General features: G+C 32.5%; 2 protein-coding genes across 2 annotated transcripts in view; one reads left to right on the top strand and one right to left on the bottom strand.

Moving 5' to 3' along the window:
- Positions 1-333: 333 nt before the first annotated feature.
- On the bottom strand, positions 334-2,137 carry LOC309708531 (uncharacterized protein). The gene is made up of 2 exons (XM_082536652.1): positions 1,790-2,137; positions 334-900 (listed from the first exon to the last, which is right to left on the bottom strand). Exons 1-2 carry the CDS (start codon positions 2,047-2,049, stop codon positions 630-632), a joined length of 531 nt encoding a protein of 176 aa, XP_082392778.1. The 5' UTR covers positions 2,050-2,137; the 3' UTR covers positions 334-629.
- Positions 2,138-2,222: 85 nt separating this feature from the next.
- The window catches only part of LOC309708148 (uncharacterized protein), a 117,438-nt gene continuing 102,882 nt past the window's right edge, over positions 2,223-16,778 (top strand). Inside the window, exons 1-3 of the mRNA XM_082535930.1 lie at positions 2,223-2,321; positions 2,833-2,884; positions 4,058-4,192. Coding sequence (XP_082392056.1) covers positions 2,319-2,321; positions 2,833-2,884; positions 4,058-4,192 — 190 coding nt within the window. The 5' untranslated portion in view covers positions 2,223-2,318. The remainder of the gene's footprint in view (positions 2,322-2,832; positions 2,885-4,057; positions 4,193-16,778) is intronic.

The following is a 16,778-nucleotide window of genomic DNA, read 5'->3' as shown; positions in this document are numbered from 1 at the left end:
CTTTGTGTTTTGTGCTGTTTTACAGGCCCACAGAGGAGGACGGCTCCGAGGCAGATGAGGGACGGGTCCCAGGACGGTCCATCAGCGGTGGAGCTGGCCATCCTGGAGTCCCTGAAGAGGCCACACCAGTCTCCAATGGAGCATTTCCTCCTCAGCCTTGTTCCTGCTCTGGAGAGCAGCTGGTCCTTTTTATTCCTGTCTCTCTGTAAATTCTTATATTTTATATATTTATGTTTAATGTTTTTCTGTTTGAGACTTTTAATATTATTTCAAATAAATGTTTATAATGACTAATGTCTCAGTTCTACTACACAGCAAATGTTGGCACACAACTTGACACATGTAGAATTTATTTCATATTATACTAATGACAAAATATACTGATACAGTGGGATGCAGAAGTTTGGGCAACCTTGTTAATAGACATTATTTTCCTGTATAAATTGTTGGTTGTTACAATAAAAAATGTCAGTTAAATATCATACAGGAGACACACACAGTGATATTTGAGAAGTGAAAAGAAGTTTACTGGATTTACAGAAAGTGTGCAATAATTGTTTAAACAAAATCAAGCAGGTGCATCAATTTGGGCACCACAAAAAAGAAATGAAATGAATATTTAGTGTATATCAATGTGTGTGTCTCCTATATGATATATGGGGTGCCTTTGTCTGGATGTGCTTCCCATCCAGAGCTGCACAGCACAGAGGAAAGTTCCAGCGCTCCTGGAATCCCTCTGTGATGGAGCGCCAGTCTCCAGGTGAAGGCACAGCCATGAAGTCGTCCACTAGACAGTCCCAGATGGACGTCGCTGCCTGGGGGGTGATCTGGCTCACCGTGGACACACCGACTCTGAAACTGAACGCGATGGTCCTGAAGGAGTCCCCGGTGACAAGGAACCTGGACAAAATTGTTCAAAATCAGTATTATGTGTACTGCAGTTACAAAATACATCATTCAAATTCCAAAATACTTTTGTGATGTCAGATTTAAATCACAAAACATGAATCTTACATAAAACCTTTTGTAATTATAAGGATAATTACAAAATGTATATTAGATAATATCTAAAACAGTTGTGTTTTGTTTTAACTTTAACATATCATAATTTGATTGGTAGCAATTTTCACAACTACAGTGAGCCAATCACTCATAATTCCTAAACATGTCAATCAGGTAGGAATGAAGTAAGACATTAATAGAAATAAAGAGTTGTATGTTGACATGTAGCCCTTTCCTTGCTTAAATCATTAATATTTTTGAAAAATTAATCTGTGATAAGACATAGCTTATCAAGATAGAACCATGTAACTAGAGATGAACCAAACTGTTCACAGTTTTATCTAACTCTGTTTTAATAAAGGCTGTGACCCCTGCTATAGAGTCTGACAGCTGCAGGGATTATATACAAATATTCAACTATCCCAGAATTAAACCAGGTCTAAATAAAAAGGAGTGAGTATCACTACAAGGTTAACTCAGTGGTCCTAATGCTACAGTTTGATATCAGCAAACACCGAGCGCATACATTGATGTGACACCACAGCCATGCTATCATTCAAACACTGATAACAGCGTAAATCGAATTAAATCGGGACTTGATGAGACCTTCTGAGTATCACTAGAAATATTATAAAGAGTCGTCTCTGTACCACAGTTTGCTTTCAGTAAACACCGACAGCATTCACTGTTAGCATAGCACATCCATGTTAGCAGTGTATAACTGGATGGATTAGCATATTAGCACAGATATCAATAAAGGACTACCGTATTAAATAGTTTTACTAACCTCAGGCAGACGGACAGGCGCTCTGCAGGTGGGATTGAGCGTCTGTAGTTGGTGTCTAGGCGGGCAATGCTGGGACCGACGAGGGAAAGCAGGTCCTCAAACTGGCCGACGGTGATAGCGCTGGAATCGGCCGTCATCCAGGCGCAGCTCCTGGAGCAAGTGGTGAAACTCACCAAACTGCTCATGCCTCTGGAGGACCTGATGGACCCAGGTAAGGCGAGGACGTCTTTTACGCTGCTGCTCTGCTCTCCACAGTACATAGAGAAGGGAGACTCTCTCTTCAAGCGCTAGCTCGATAGCTGCCATCTTGCAAAGATACCGGTCTGGCACAACTCCCTCCCACATTCCTCCCACATTTTGACGCGCGATGGATTTTTCTTGGACACGCGTTGAGACGCGAATGTACACGCGTCAAATTAGGGGCGTTTGGGGCGTTTTATTGGCGTCCATCGCGTTCGGCTAATTAGCGCGGCTAGCATTTTAATATCTGTTAAATGGTGTCATTGCTAACATATACCTGTTTTACAGCATGGTGAGTAGCGAGAACGCTAAGTTATTGTTAGCTTCGATAAGAAAAATGTGAAGATGTAATATTACCATGAGCTATATGCTAATGTTATTCACTCAAGCAAACATCTCAGTTACTGATTTGCTGCTTTCTAATATCTATGTTTATTTCTGGATATACCTATACCTACGTGCTTATATTACATCCCATATAAAGGGTGACAACGGCAGTAACTATAAATGACCATAAATTAACTGTAAATTACATTGCAGTGAGCTCCATTCTTATAGTTTTATTACGTGCACACGCAGTTGGCAACCGTAACCAAGGCGAGTGTTTAAATGCACTTCCACAACGTTCCATTCGTTCTTTTGTGCTGGCTCGTGAACTTGTCTTGACCTGCTCCAAACTCAGCTTGTGGAAAGATAACTTTTGGAGAATATTTCTACAGAAAGCGGAATTTACTAGAAAGCGACAGTACAAACGACTGGAAGAAGTCGTTTGTACTGTGGCTTTATGACGTGTTTCATAACAGCAAAGCTGGCTGGCTCGTTGTGGATCCGGACTCATTGAAAGTCACCTGGCTGGTACGTTTCAAAGATTCTTCAATTATTTTAAGAGTCACTAGACAACTATAATAATTTAACAAGTTCCAGTGTGAATATCAAATTTTAATGTGATCAAAATATGTGTATTCCAAGATTTTTCCCGGTAAATTGCTTGTATGCTTTAAATTTTGCGGGACAGCTGTAGAATTCATTAACGAGTGGCGTATGAATGTGAAAAAAGGTGTTACTTTGATTGAAGGCTTCAAATTTGACACTGCCCCCCAATAAAATGGTTAAACTAGCTTAACGGACAAAGATTCGTAAAATACTCCCCAAAAAAAGAATAAAAATAAAATCAGTTTCTATGGTAACAGCATTTCGTCACAATGATAGAACATGCAGGTGAACACACCAGATCCCCTGTAGCTCCTAACATCATTTTCTTCTCTGGATCAAAAGCTTCATTAGGTAAACTATAACGTTTTTTCCCAGCTACATAACGCAGTGATAAAAAAAATAATCAAAATAAAATAATATAAAAATAATATTGAAAACATTAAGCATAGTCAAAATAATCATGAAGTCAAACCTTTATGTGTGTGTTTTATTTTGTGTTTTATTTTAAAAATATGTGCTTGGAGTTCCACTGCCTTTGTTTGTATTGGGAACATTTAGGACATGAAATTGGTACATTAAACCTCTGATGCTGTTTCAAAATGTGTTACATTGTTAATGAAAGAATCGTAATAATAAATAAATAAGAGAATGAGCTGCCTAGTTAGTTATACATTTCCTGTAGTATAATTATGTAACAAGCTATTTATGTCCAGTTATTTAAAAATGAGTACCTATTATCCATTACCGACTCCAACGTAGTGTTTGCATAAAGGTTTAAAAAGGACAAATAAAACAAAATGAATGTATACAAAATAAAATAGTGTTACCATAAAAGTGTAGTGTGCACAGAGTGAGCTGCCTTGGGGGAGGTTTGGTGCTCTTCTATTAAAAATGGATGCTTCACTTAATGATGTGAACTTAGTTGACATCTTTTGATCTCACATGAAAAAGTCGAAGTGTCACTCAGTCTGACATAAATGTAGCCTAAAATGCTCTTCTGTCATCATCTGCTCAAACTAACAGATGTAGGTCTGTTGCTTTAGCACTGGCTGTTTATTACATTCCTAATGTTATTTTAAACTTGTTTCCTTACAGACTGTCTTGACTATGTGGTTGAGCGTCCTGCAGAAGAAGGCCTTCCTCAAGTCATCAGGATCCTGGATGACAGTCTCCTGAACGCCATCTCTTCTGATGAAGCACAGGACACTGATGCCCAGCGTGTCGGTGACGGTGAGTATATCCCTCCCTCAGTCTTCCCCTTTTCTCATAAAGAACTGGATGCTGATGCGTGTCAGCGAAGTGCAAGATGAAAAAACCCTCCCTGAAAATGAGGAATCAATGCTGGAAAGTCATTTTATTACTTTTAGGTCTGTTTGTTGCAAATCTCTTTCACTTGTCTTTATGTCTTGTAATATTTAAGTGTGTATTTATGTCTTGTATTGCTGGTAAGTAACTTTCTTGCACTGAGGTCTGTTTATTGCAAATATCTTTGACTTGTTTTTATGTTCTATAATGTTTATATGTGTATGTATGTCTTGCATTGCTGGTAAGTAACTTTCTTACACTGAGGTCTGTTTGTTGCAAATATCTTTGACTTGTTTTTTTTATGTCTTATAATGTTTATGTGTGTATTTATGTCTTGTAATGTTTATATGTGTATTTATGTCTTGTATTGCTGGTAAGTAACTTTCTTGCACTGAGGTCTGTTTATTGCAAATATCTTTGACTTGTTTTTATGTTCTATAATGTTTATATGTGTATGGATGTCTTGCAATGCTGGTAAGTAACTTTCTTACACTGAGGTCTGTTTGTTGCAAATATCTTTGACTTGTTTTTATGTCATATAATGTTTATGTGTGTATTTATGTCTTGCATTTCTGGTAAGTAACTGTCTTGCACTGAAGTCTGTTTATTGCAAATATGTTTGACTTGTTTTTATGTCTTATAATGTTTGTGTGTGTATTTATGTCTTGCATTTCTGGTAAGTAACTGTCTTGCACTGAGGTCTGTTTGTTGCAAATATGTTTGACTTGTTTTTATGTCTTATAATGTTTGTGTGTGTTTATATGTCTTATAATGTTTGTGTGTGTATTTATGTCTTATAATGTTTATGTGTGCATGTATGTCTTGTATTTCTGGTAAGTAACTTTCTTGCACTGAGGTCTCTTTATTGCAAATATCTTTGACTTGTTTTTTTGTCTTATAATGTTTATGTGTGTATTTATGTCTTGTAATGTTTATGTGTGTATTTATGTCTTGTAATGTTTATGTGTGTATTTATGTTTTGTATTGCTGGTAAGTAACTTTCTTACACTGAGGTCTGTTTGTTGCAAATATCTTTGACCTGTTTTTTTGTCTTGTAATGTTTATGTGTGTATTTATGTCTTGTAATGTTTATGTGTGTATTTATGTTTTGTATTGCTGGTAAGTAACTTTCTTACACTGAGGTCTGTTTGTTGCAAATATCTTTGATTTGTTTTTATGTCTTATAGTGTTTATGTGTGTATTTAATTCTTGTATTGCTGGTAAGTAACTTTCTTGCACTGAGGTCTGATTTTTGCAAATATCTTTGACTTGTTTTTATGTCTCATAATGTTTATCTCTGTATTTATGTCTTGTATTGCTGGTAAGTAACTTTCTTGCACTGAGGTCTGTTTATTGCAAATATCTTTGACTTGTTTTTATGTCTCATAATGTTTATCTCTGTATTTATGTCTTGTATTGCTGGTAAGTAACTTTCTTGCACTGAGGTCTGTTTATTGCAAATATCTTTGACTTGTTTTTATGTCTCATAATGTTTATCTCTGTATTTATGTCTTGTATTTCTGGTAAGTAACTTTCTTGCACTGAGGTCTGTTTATTGCAAATATCTTTGACTTGTTTTTATGTCTCATAATGTTTATCTCTGTATTTATGTCTTGTATTGCTGGTAAGTAACTTTCTTGCACTGAGGTCTGTTTATTGCAAATATCTTTGACTTGTTTTTATGTCTTATAATGTTTATGTGTGTATTTATGTCTTGTATTTCTGGTAAGTAACTTTCTTGCACTGAGGTCTGGTTGTTGCAAATATCTTTGACTTGTTTTTATGTCTTATAATGTTTATGTGTGTATTTATGTCTTGTATTGCTGGTAAGTAACTTTCTTGCACTGAGATCTAATTATTGCAAATATCTTTGACTTGTTTTTATGTCTTATAATGTTTATGTGTGTATTTATGTCTTGTATTGCCGGTAAGTAACTTTCTTGCACTGAGCCTGTTTGTTGCAAACATCTTTGACTTGTTTTTATGTCTTATAATGTTTATGTGCGCATGTATGTCTTGTATTGCTGTTAAGTAACTTTCTTGCACTGAGGTCTGATTATTGCAAATATCTTTGACTTGTTTTTATGTCTTATAATGTTTATGTGTGTATTTATGTCTTGTATTGCTGGTAAGTAACTTTCTTGCACTGAGGTCTGTTTGTTGCAAATATCTTTGACTTGTTTTTATGTCTTATAATGTTTATGTGTGTATTTATGTCTTGTATTGCTGGTAAGTAACTTTCTTGCACTGAGGTCTGGTTGTTGCAAATATCTTTGACTTGTTTTTATGTCTTATAATGTTTATGTGTGTATTTATGTCTTGTATTGCTGGTAAGTAACTTTGTTGCACTGAGGTCTGTTTATTGCAAATATCTTTGACTTGTTTTTATGTCTTATAATGTTTATGTGTGTATTTATGTCTTGTATTGCCGGTAAGTAACTTTCTTGCACTGAGCCTGTTTGTTGCAAATATCTTTGACTTGTTTTTATGTCTTATAATGTTTGTGTGTGTTTATATGTCTTGTAATGTTTATGTGTGTATTTATGTCTTGTATTGCTGGTAAGTAACTTTCTTGCACTGAGGTCTGTTTATTGCAAATATCTTTGACTTGTTTTTATGTCTTATAATGTTTATGTGTGTATTTATGTCTTGTATCGCCGGTAAGTAACTTTCTTGCACTGAGGTCTGTTTTTTGCAAATATCTTTGATCTGTTTTTTTGTCTTGTAGTGTTTATGTGTGTATTTATGTCTTATAATGTTTATATGTGCATGTATGTCTTGTGTTGCTGGTAAGTAACTTTCTTGCACTGAGGTCTGTTTATTGCAAATATCTTTGACTTGTTTTTATGTCTCATAATGTTTATCTCTGTATTTATGTCTTGTATTGCTGGTAAGAAACTTCCTTGCACTAAGGTCTGGTTATTGCAAATATCTTTGACTTGTTTTTATGTCTTAGAATGTTTGTGTGTGTATTTATATCTTGTATTGCTGGTAAGTAACTTTCTTGCACTGAGGTCTGTTTGTTGCAAATATCTTTGATCTGTTTTCGTTTCTTATAATGTTTATGTGTGTATTTATGTCTTGTATTGCTGGTAAGTAACTTTCTTGCACTGAGGTCTGATTATTGCAAATATCTTTGACTTGTTTTTATGTCTTATAATGTTTATGTGTGTATTTATGTCTTGTATTGCTGGTAAGTAACTTTCTTGCACTGAGGTCTGATTATTGCAAATATCTTTGACTTGTTTTTATGTCTTATAATGTTTATGTGTGTATTTATGTCTTGTATTGCTGGTAAGTAACTTTCTTGCACCGAGGTCTGTTTGTTGCAAATATCTTTGATCTGCTTTTTTTTGTCTTATAATGTTTATGTGTGTATTTATGTCTTGTAATGTTTATGTGTGTATTTATGTCTTGTATTGCTGTTAAGTAACTTTCTTGCACCGAGGTCTGTTTATTGCAAATATTTTTGACTTGTTTTTATGTCTTATAGTGTTTATGTGTGTATTTATGTCTTGTATTGCTGGTAAGAAACTTCCTTGCACTAAGGTCTGGTTATTGCAAATATCTTTGACTTGTTTTTATGTCTTATAGTGTTTATGTGTGTATTTATGTCTTGTATTGCTGGTAAGAAACTTCCTTGCACTAAGGTCTGGTTATTGCAAATATTTTTGACTTGTTTTTATGTCTTATAGTGTTTATGTGTGTAATTATGTCTTGTATTGCTGTTAAGTAACTTTCTTGCACCGAGGTCTGTTTATTGCAAATATCTTTGACTTGTTTTTATGTCTTATAGTGTTTATGTGTGTATTTATGTCTTGTATTGCTGGTAAGTAACTTTCTTGCACTGAGGTCTGTTTATTGCAAATATCTTTGATCTGTTTTCGTTTCTTATAATGTTTATGTGTGTATTTATGTCTTGTGTCGCTGGTAAGTAACTTTCTTGCACTGAGGTCTGTTTATTGCAAATATCTTTGACCTGTTTTTATGTCTTATAATGTTTATGTGTGTATATATGTCTTGTATTGCCGGTAAGTAACTTTCTTGCACTGAGCCTGTTTGTTGCAAACATCTTTGACTTGTTTTTATGTCTTATAATGTTTATGTGCGCATGTATGTCTTGTATTGCTGTTAAGTAACTTTCTTGCACTGAGGTCTGATTATTGCAAATATCTTTGACTTGTTTTTATGTCTTATAATGTTTGTGTGTGTTTATATGTCTTGTAATGTTTATGTGTGTATTTATGTCTTGTATTGCTGGTAAGTAACTTTCTTGCACTGAGGTCTGTTTATTGCAAATATCTTTGACTTGTTTTTATGTCTTATAATGTTTATGTGTGTATTTATGTCTTGTATCGCCGGTAAGTAACTTTCTTGCACTGAGGTCTGTTTATTGCAAATATCTTTGACTTGTTTTTATGTCTCATAATGTTTATCTCTGTATTTATGTCTTGTATTGCTGGTAAGAAACTTCCTTGCACTAAGGTCTGGTTATTGCAAATATCTTTGACTTGTTTTTATGTCTTAGAATGTTTGTGTGTGTATTTATATCTTGTATTGCTGGTAAGTAACTTTCTTGCACTGAGGTCTGTTTGTTGCAAATATCTTTGATCTGTTTTCGTTTCTTATAATGTTTATGTGTGTATTTATGTCTTGTATTGCTGGTAAGTAACTTTCTTGCACTGAGGTCTGATTATTGCAAATATCTTTGACTTGTTTTTATGTCTTATAATGTTTATGTGTGTATTTATGTCTTGTATTGCTGGTAAGTAACTTTCTTGCACTGAGGTCTGATTATTGCAAATATCTTTGACTTGTTTTTATGTCTTATAATGTTTATGTGTGTATTTATGTCTTGTATTGCTGGTAAGTAACTTTCTTGCACCGAGGTCTGTTTGTTGCAAATATCTTTGATCTGCTTTTTTTTGTCTTATAATGTTTATGTGTGTATTTATGTCTTGTAATGTTTATGTGTGTATTTATGTCTTGTATTGCTGTTAAGTAACTTTCTTGCACCGAGGTCTGTTTATTGCAAATATTTTTGACTTGTTTTTATGTCTTATAGTGTTTATGTGTGTATTTATGTCTTGTATTGCTGGTAAGAAACTTCCTTGCACTAAGGTCTGGTTATTGCAAATATCTTTGACTTGTTTTTATGTCTTATAGTGTTTATGTGTGTATTTATGTCTCGTATTGCTGGTAAGTAACTTTCTTGCACTGAGGTCTGTTTATTGCAAATATCTTTGACCTGTTTTTATGTCTTATAATATTTATGTGTGTATTTATGTCTTGTATTGCCGGTAAGTAACTTTCTTGCACTGAGCCTGTTTGTTGCAAACATCTTTGACTTGTTTTTATGTCTTATAGTGTTTATGTGTGTATTTATGTCTCGTATTGCTGGTAAGTAACTTTCTTGCACTGAGGTCTGTTTATTGCAAATATCTTTGACCTGTTTTTATGTCTTATAATATTTATGTGTGTATTTATGTCTTGTATTGCTGGTAAGTAACTTTCTTGCACTGAGATCTGATTATTGCAAATATCTTTGACTTGTTTTTATGTCTTATAGTGTTTATGTGTGTATATATGTCTTGTATTGCTGGTAAGTAACTTTCTTGCACTGAGGTCTGTTTATTGCAAATATCTTTGACTTGTTTTTATGTCTTATAATGTTTATATGTGTATTTATGTCTTGTATTGCTGGTAAGTAACTTTCTTGCACTGAGGTCTGGTTATTGCAAATATCTTTGACTTGTTTTTATGTCTTATAATGTTTATATGTGTATTTATGTCTTGTATTGCTGGTAAGTAACTTTCTTGCACTGAGGTCTGTTTATTGCAAATATCTTTGACTTGTTTTTATGTCTTATAATGTTTATATGTGTATTTATGTCTTGTATTGCTGGTAAGTAACTTTCTTGCACTGAGGTCTGATTATTGCAAATATCTTTGACTTGTTTTTATGTCTTATAGTGTTTATGTGTGTATTTATGTCTTGTATTGCTGGTAAGTAACTTTCTTGCACTGAGGTCTGTTTATTGCAAATATCTTTGACTTGTTTTTATGTCTTATAATGTTTATATGTGTATTTATGTCTTGTATTGCTGGTAAGTAACTTTCTTGCACTGAGGTCTGGTTATTGCAAATATCTTTGACTTGTTTTTATGTCTTATAATGTTTATATGTGTATTTATGTCTTGTATTGCTGGTAAGTAACTTTCTTGCACTGAGGTCTGTTTATTGCAAATATCTTTGACTTGTTTTTATGTGTTATAATGTTTATATGTGTATTTATGTCTTGTATTGCCGGTAAGTAACTTTCTTGCACTGAGGTCTGTTTGTTGCAAATATCTTTGATCTGTTTTTATGTCTTGTAATGTTTATGTGTGTATTTATGTCTTGTATTGCTGGTAAGAAACTTCCTTGCACTAAGGTCTGGTTATTGCAAATATCTTTGACTTGTTTTTATGTCTTATAGTGTTTATGTGTGTATTTATGTCTCGTATTGCTGGTAAGTAACTTTCTTGCACTGAGGTCTGTTTATTGCAAATATCTTTGATCTGTTTTCGTTTCTTATAATGTTTATGTGTGTATTTATGTCTTGTGTCGCTGGTAAGTAACTTTCTTGCACTGAGGTCTGTTTATTGCAAATATCTTTGACCTGTTTTTATGTCTTATAATATTTATGTGTGTATTTATGTCTTGTATTGCCGGTAAGTAACTTTCTTGCACTGAGCCTGTTTGTTGCAAACATCTTTGACTTGTTTTTATGTCTTATAATGTTTATATGTGTATTTATGTCTTGTATTGCTGGTAAGTAACTTTCTTGCACTGAGATCTGATTATTGCAAATATCTTTGACTTGTTTTTATGTCTTATAGTGTTTATGTGTGTATTTATGTCTTGTATTGCTGGTAAGTAACTTTCTTGCACTGAGGTCTGTTTATTGCAAATATCTTTGACTTGTTTTTATGTCTTATAATGTTTATATGTGTATTTATGTCTTGTATTGCTGGTAAGTAACTTTCTTGCACTGAGGTCTGGTTATTGCAAATATCTTTGACTTGTTTTTATGTCTTATAATGTTTATATGTGTATTTATGTCTTGTATTGCTGGTAAGTAACTTTCTTGCACTGAGGTCTGTTTATTGCAAATATCTTTGACTTGTTTTTATGTCTTATAATGTTTATATGTGTATTTATGTCTTGTATTGCTGGTAAGTAACTTTCTTGCACTGAGGTCTGATTATTGCAAATATCTTTGACTTGTTTTTATGTCTTATAGTGTTTATGTGTGTATTTATGTCTTGTATTGCTGGTAAGTAACTTTCTTGCACTGAGGTCTGGTTATTGCAAATATCTTTGACTTGTTTTTATGTCTTATAATGTTTATATGTGTATTTATGTCTTGTATTGCTGGTAAGTAACTTTCTTGCACTGAGGTCTGTTTATTGCAAATATCTTTGACTTGTTTTTATGTGTTATAATGTTTATATGTGTATTTATGTCTTGTATTGCCGGTAAGTAACTTTCTTGCACTGAGGTCTGTTTGTTGCAAATATCTTTGATCTGTTTTTATGTCTTGTAATGTTTATGTGTGTATTTATGTCTTGTATTGCTGGTAAGTAACTTTCTTGCACTGAGGTCTGATTATTGCAAATATCTTTGACTTGTTTTTATGTTTTATAATGTTTATGTGTGTATTTATGTCTTGTATTTCTGGTAAGTAACTTTCTTGCACCGAGGTCTGTTTGTTGCAAATATCTTTGATCTGCTTTTTTTTGTCTTATAATGTTTATGTGTGTATTTATGTCTTGTAATGTTTATGTGTGTAATTATGTCTTGTATTGCTGTTAAGTAACTTTCTTGCACTGAGGTCTGTTTATTGCAAGTATCTTTGATCTGTTTTTTTGTCTTGTAATGTTTATGTGTGTATTTATGTCTTGTATTGCTGGTAAGTAACTTTCTTGCACTGAGGTCTATTTATTGCAAATATCTTTGACTTGTTTTTATGTCTTATAATGTTTATGTGTGTATGTATGTCTTATAATGTTTATGTGTGTATTTATGTCTTGTATTGCTGGTAAGTAACTTTCTTGCACTGAGGTCTGATTATTGCAAATATCTTTGACTTGTTGTTATGTCTTATAATGTTTATGTGTGTATTTATGTCTTATAATGTTTATGTGTGTATTTATGTCTTGTATTGCTGGTAAGTAACTTTCTTGCACTGAGGTCTGATTATTGCAAATATCTTTGACTTGTTTTTATGTCTTATAATGTTTATGTGTGTATTTATGTCTTATAATGTTTATGTGTGTATTTATGTCTTGTATTTCTGGTAAGTAACTTTCTTGCACTGAGGTCTGATTATTGCAAATATCTTTGACTTGTTTTTATGTCTTATAATGTTTATGTGTGTATTTATGTCTTATAATGTTTATGTGTGTATTTATGTCTTGTATTTCTGGTAAGTAACTTTCTTGCACTGAGGTCTGATTATTGCAAATATCTTTGACTTGTTTTTATGTTTTATAATGTTTATGTGTGTATTTATGTCTTATAATGTTTATGTGTGTATGTATGTCTTATAATGTTTATGTGTGTATTTATGTCTTGTATTTCTGGTAAGTAACTTTCTTGCACTGAGGTCTGATTATTGCAAATATCTTTGACTTGTTTTTATGTCTTATAATGTTTATGTGTGTATTTATGTCTTATAATGTTTATGTGTGTATGTATGTCTTATAATGTTTATGTGTGTATTTATGTCTTGTATTGCTGGTAAGTAACTTTCTTGCACTGAGGTCTGTTTATTGCAAATATCTTTGACTTGTTTTTATGTCTTATAGTGTTTATGTGTGTATTTATGTCTTGTATTGCTGGTAAGTAACTTTCTTTCACTGAGGTCTGTTTTTTGCAAATATCTTTGATCTGTTTTTTTGTCTTGTAGTGTTTATGTGTGTATTTATGTCTTGTATTGCCGGTAAGTAACTTTCTTGCACTGAGGTCTGTTTGTTGCAAATATCTTTGACTTGTTTTTTTGTCTTGTAGTGTTTATGTGTGTATTTATGTCTTGTATTGCTGGTAAGTAACTTTCTTTCACTGAGGTCTGTTTATTGCAAATATCTTTGACTTGTTTTTATGTCTTATAATGTTTATGTGTGTATTTATGTCTTGTATTGCTGTTAAGTAACTTTCTTTCACTGAGGTCTGTTTTTTGCAAATATCTTTGATCTGTTTTTTTGTCTTGTAGTGTTTATGTGTGTATTTATGTCTTGTATTGCCGGTAAGTAACTTTCTTGCACTGAGGTCTGTTTGTTGCAAATATCTTTGACTTGTTTTTATGTGTTATAATGTTTATGTGTGTATTTATGTCTTGTATTGCTGTTAAGTAACTTTCTTGCACTGAGGTCTGTTTATTGCAAGTATCTTTGATCTGTTTTTATGTCTTATAATGTTTATGTGTGTATTTATGTCTTGTATTGCTGGTAAGTAACTTTCTTGCACTGAGGTCTGTTTGTTGCAAATATCTTTGATCTGCTTTTTTTTGTCTTATAATGTTTATGTGTGTATTTATGTCTTGTAATGTTTATGTGTGTAATTATGTCTTGTATTGCTGTTAAGTAACTTTCTTGCACTGAGGTCTATTTATTGCAAATATCTTTGACTTGTTTTTATGTCTTATAATGTTTATGTGTGTATGTATGTCTTATAATGTTTATGTGTGTATTTATGTCTTGTATTGCTGGTAAGTAACTTTCTTGCACTGAGGTCTGATTATTGCAAATATCTTTGACTTGTTTTTATGTCTTATAATGTTTATGTGTGTATTTATGTCTTATAATGTTTATGTGTGTATGTATGTCTTATAATGTTTATGTGTGTATTTATGTCTTGTATTTCTGGTAAGTAACTTTCTTGCACTGAGGTCTGATTATTGCAAATATCTTTGACTTGTTTTTATGTCTTATAATGTTTATGTGTGTATTTATGTCTTGTATTGCTGGTAAGTAACTTTCTTGCACTGAGGTTTGATTATTGCACATATCTTTGACTTGTTTTTATGTCTTATAATGTTTATGTGTGTATTTATGTCTTGTATTGCTGTTAAGTAACTTTCTTTCACTGAGGTCTGTTTTTTGCAAATATCTTTGATCTGTTTTTTTGTCTTGTAGTGTTTATGTGTGTATTTATGTCTTGTATTGCTGGTAAGTAACTTTCTTGCACTGAGGTCTGTTTATTGCAAATATCTTTGACTTGTTTTTATGTCTTATAATGTTTATGTGTGTATTTATGTCTTGTATTGCCGGTAAGTAACTTTCTGCCACTGAGGTCTGTTTGTTGCAAATATCTTTGATCTGTTTTCGTTTCTTATAATGTTTATGTGTGTATTTATGTCTTGTATTGCCGGTAAGTAACTTTCTGCCACTGAGGTCTGTTTGTTGCAAATATCTTTGATCTGTTTTCGTTTCTTATAATGTTTATGTGTGTATTTATATCTTGTATTTCTGGTAAGTAACTTTCTTGCACTGAGGTCTGATTATTGCAAATATCTTTGACTTGTTTTTATGTCTTATAGTGTTTATGTGTGTATTTATGTCTTGTGTCGCTGGTAAGTAACTTTCTTGCACTGAGGTCTGTTTATTGCAAATATCTTTGACTTGTTTTTATGTCTTATAATGTTTATGTGTGTATTTATGTCTTGTATTGCTGGTAAGTAACTTTCTTGCACTGAGGTCTGTTTTTTGCAAATATCTTTGATCTGTTTTCGTTTCTTATAATGTTTATGTGTGTATTTATGTCTTGTATTGCTGGTAAGTAACTTTCTTGCACCGAGGTCTGTTTGTTGCAAATATCTTTGATCTGCTTTTTTTTGTCTTATAATGTTTATGTGTGTATTTATGTCTTGTAATGTTTATGTGTGTATTTATGTCTTGTATTGCTGTTAAGTAATTTTCTTACACTGAGGTCTGTTTATTGCAAATATTTTTGACTTGTTTTTATGTCTTATAATGTTTATGTGTGTATTTATGTCTTGTATTGCTGGTAAGAAACTTCCTTGCACTAAGGTCTGGTTATTGCAAATATCTTTGACTTGTTTTTATGTCTTATAATGTTTATATGTGTATTTATGTCTTGTATTGCTGGTAAGTAACTTTCTTGCACTGAGGTCTGATTATTGCAAATATCTTTGACTTGTTTTTATGTCTTATAGTGTTTATGTGTGTATTTATGTCTTGTATTGCTGGTAAGTAACTTTCTTGCACTGAGGTCTGATTATTGCACATATCTTTGATTTGTTTTTATGTCTTATAATGTTTATGTGTGTATTTATGTCTTGTATTGCTGGTAAGTAACTTTCTTGCACTGAGGTCTGATTATTGCACATATCTTTGACTTGTTTTTATGTCTTATAATGTTTATGTGTGTATTTATGTCTTGTATTTCTGGTAAGTAACTTTCTTGCACTGAGGTCTTGTTGTTGCAAATATCTTTGACTTGTTTTTATGTCTTATAATGTTTATGTGTGTATTTATGTCTTGTATTGCCGGTAAGTAACTTTCTTGCACTGAGGTCTGTTTGTTGCAAATATCTTTGATCTGTTTTCGTTTCTTATAATGTTTATGTGTGTATTTATGTCTTGTGTCGCTGGTAAGTAACTTTCTTGCACTGAGGTCTGTTTATTGCAAATATCTTTGACCTGTTTTTATGTCTTATAATGTTTATGTGTGTATTCATGTCTTGTATTTCTGGTAAGTAACTTTCTTGCACTGAGGTCTGGTTGTTGCAAATATCTTTGACTTGTTTTTATGTCTTATAATGTTTATGTGTGCATGTATGTCTTGTATTGCTGATAAGTAACTTTCTTGCACTGAGGTCTGATTATTGCAAATATCTTTGACTTGTTTTTATGTCTTATAATGTTTATGTGTGCATGTATGTCTTGTATTGCTGATAAGTAACTTTCTTGCACTGAGGTCTGATTATTGCAAATATCTTTGACTTGTTTTTATGTCTTATAATGTTTATGTGTGCATGTATGTCTTGTATTGCTGATAAGTAACTTTCTTGCACTGAGGTCTGATTATTGCAAATATCTTTGACTTGTTTTTATGTCTTATAATGTTTATGTGTGCATGTATGTCTTGTATTGCTGATAAGTAACTTTCTTGCACTGAGGTCTGTTTGTTGCAAATATCTTTGATCTGCTTTTTTTTGTCTTATAATGTTTATCTGTGTATGTATGTCTTGTAATGTTTATGTGTGTATTTATGTCTTGTATTGCTGGTAAGAAACTTCCTTGCACTAAGGTCTGGTTATTGCAAATATCTTTGACTTGTTTTTATGTCTTATAATGTTTATATGTGTATTTATGTCTTGTATTGCTGGTAAGTAACTTTCTTGCACTGAGGTCTGATTATTGCAAATATCTTTGACTTGTTTTTATGTCTTATAGTGTTTATGTGTGTATTTATGTCTTGTATTGCTGGTAAGTAACTTTCTGCAC

This window comes from Aulonocara stuartgranti (genome assembly GCF_965226115.1).
Source record: "Aulonocara stuartgranti genome assembly, chromosome: 6".
Lineage (NCBI taxonomy): Eukaryota > Metazoa > Chordata > Actinopteri > Cichliformes > Cichlidae > Aulonocara > Aulonocara stuartgranti.
This window is presented reverse-complemented; position numbering and strand designations above follow the sequence as displayed.

Bases quoted from the DNA above. Each gene is read 5' to 3' on its own strand.
- LOC309708531 (XM_082536652.1), bottom strand. From the start codon at position 2,049: ATGTACTGTGGAGAGCAGAGCAGCAGCGTAAAAGACGTCCTCGCCTTA. The intron at 901-1,789 runs GTTAGTAAAACT...AATTTTGTCCAG, and splicing joins CGCCTGTCCGTCTGCCTGAG to GTTCCTTGTCACCGGGGACT.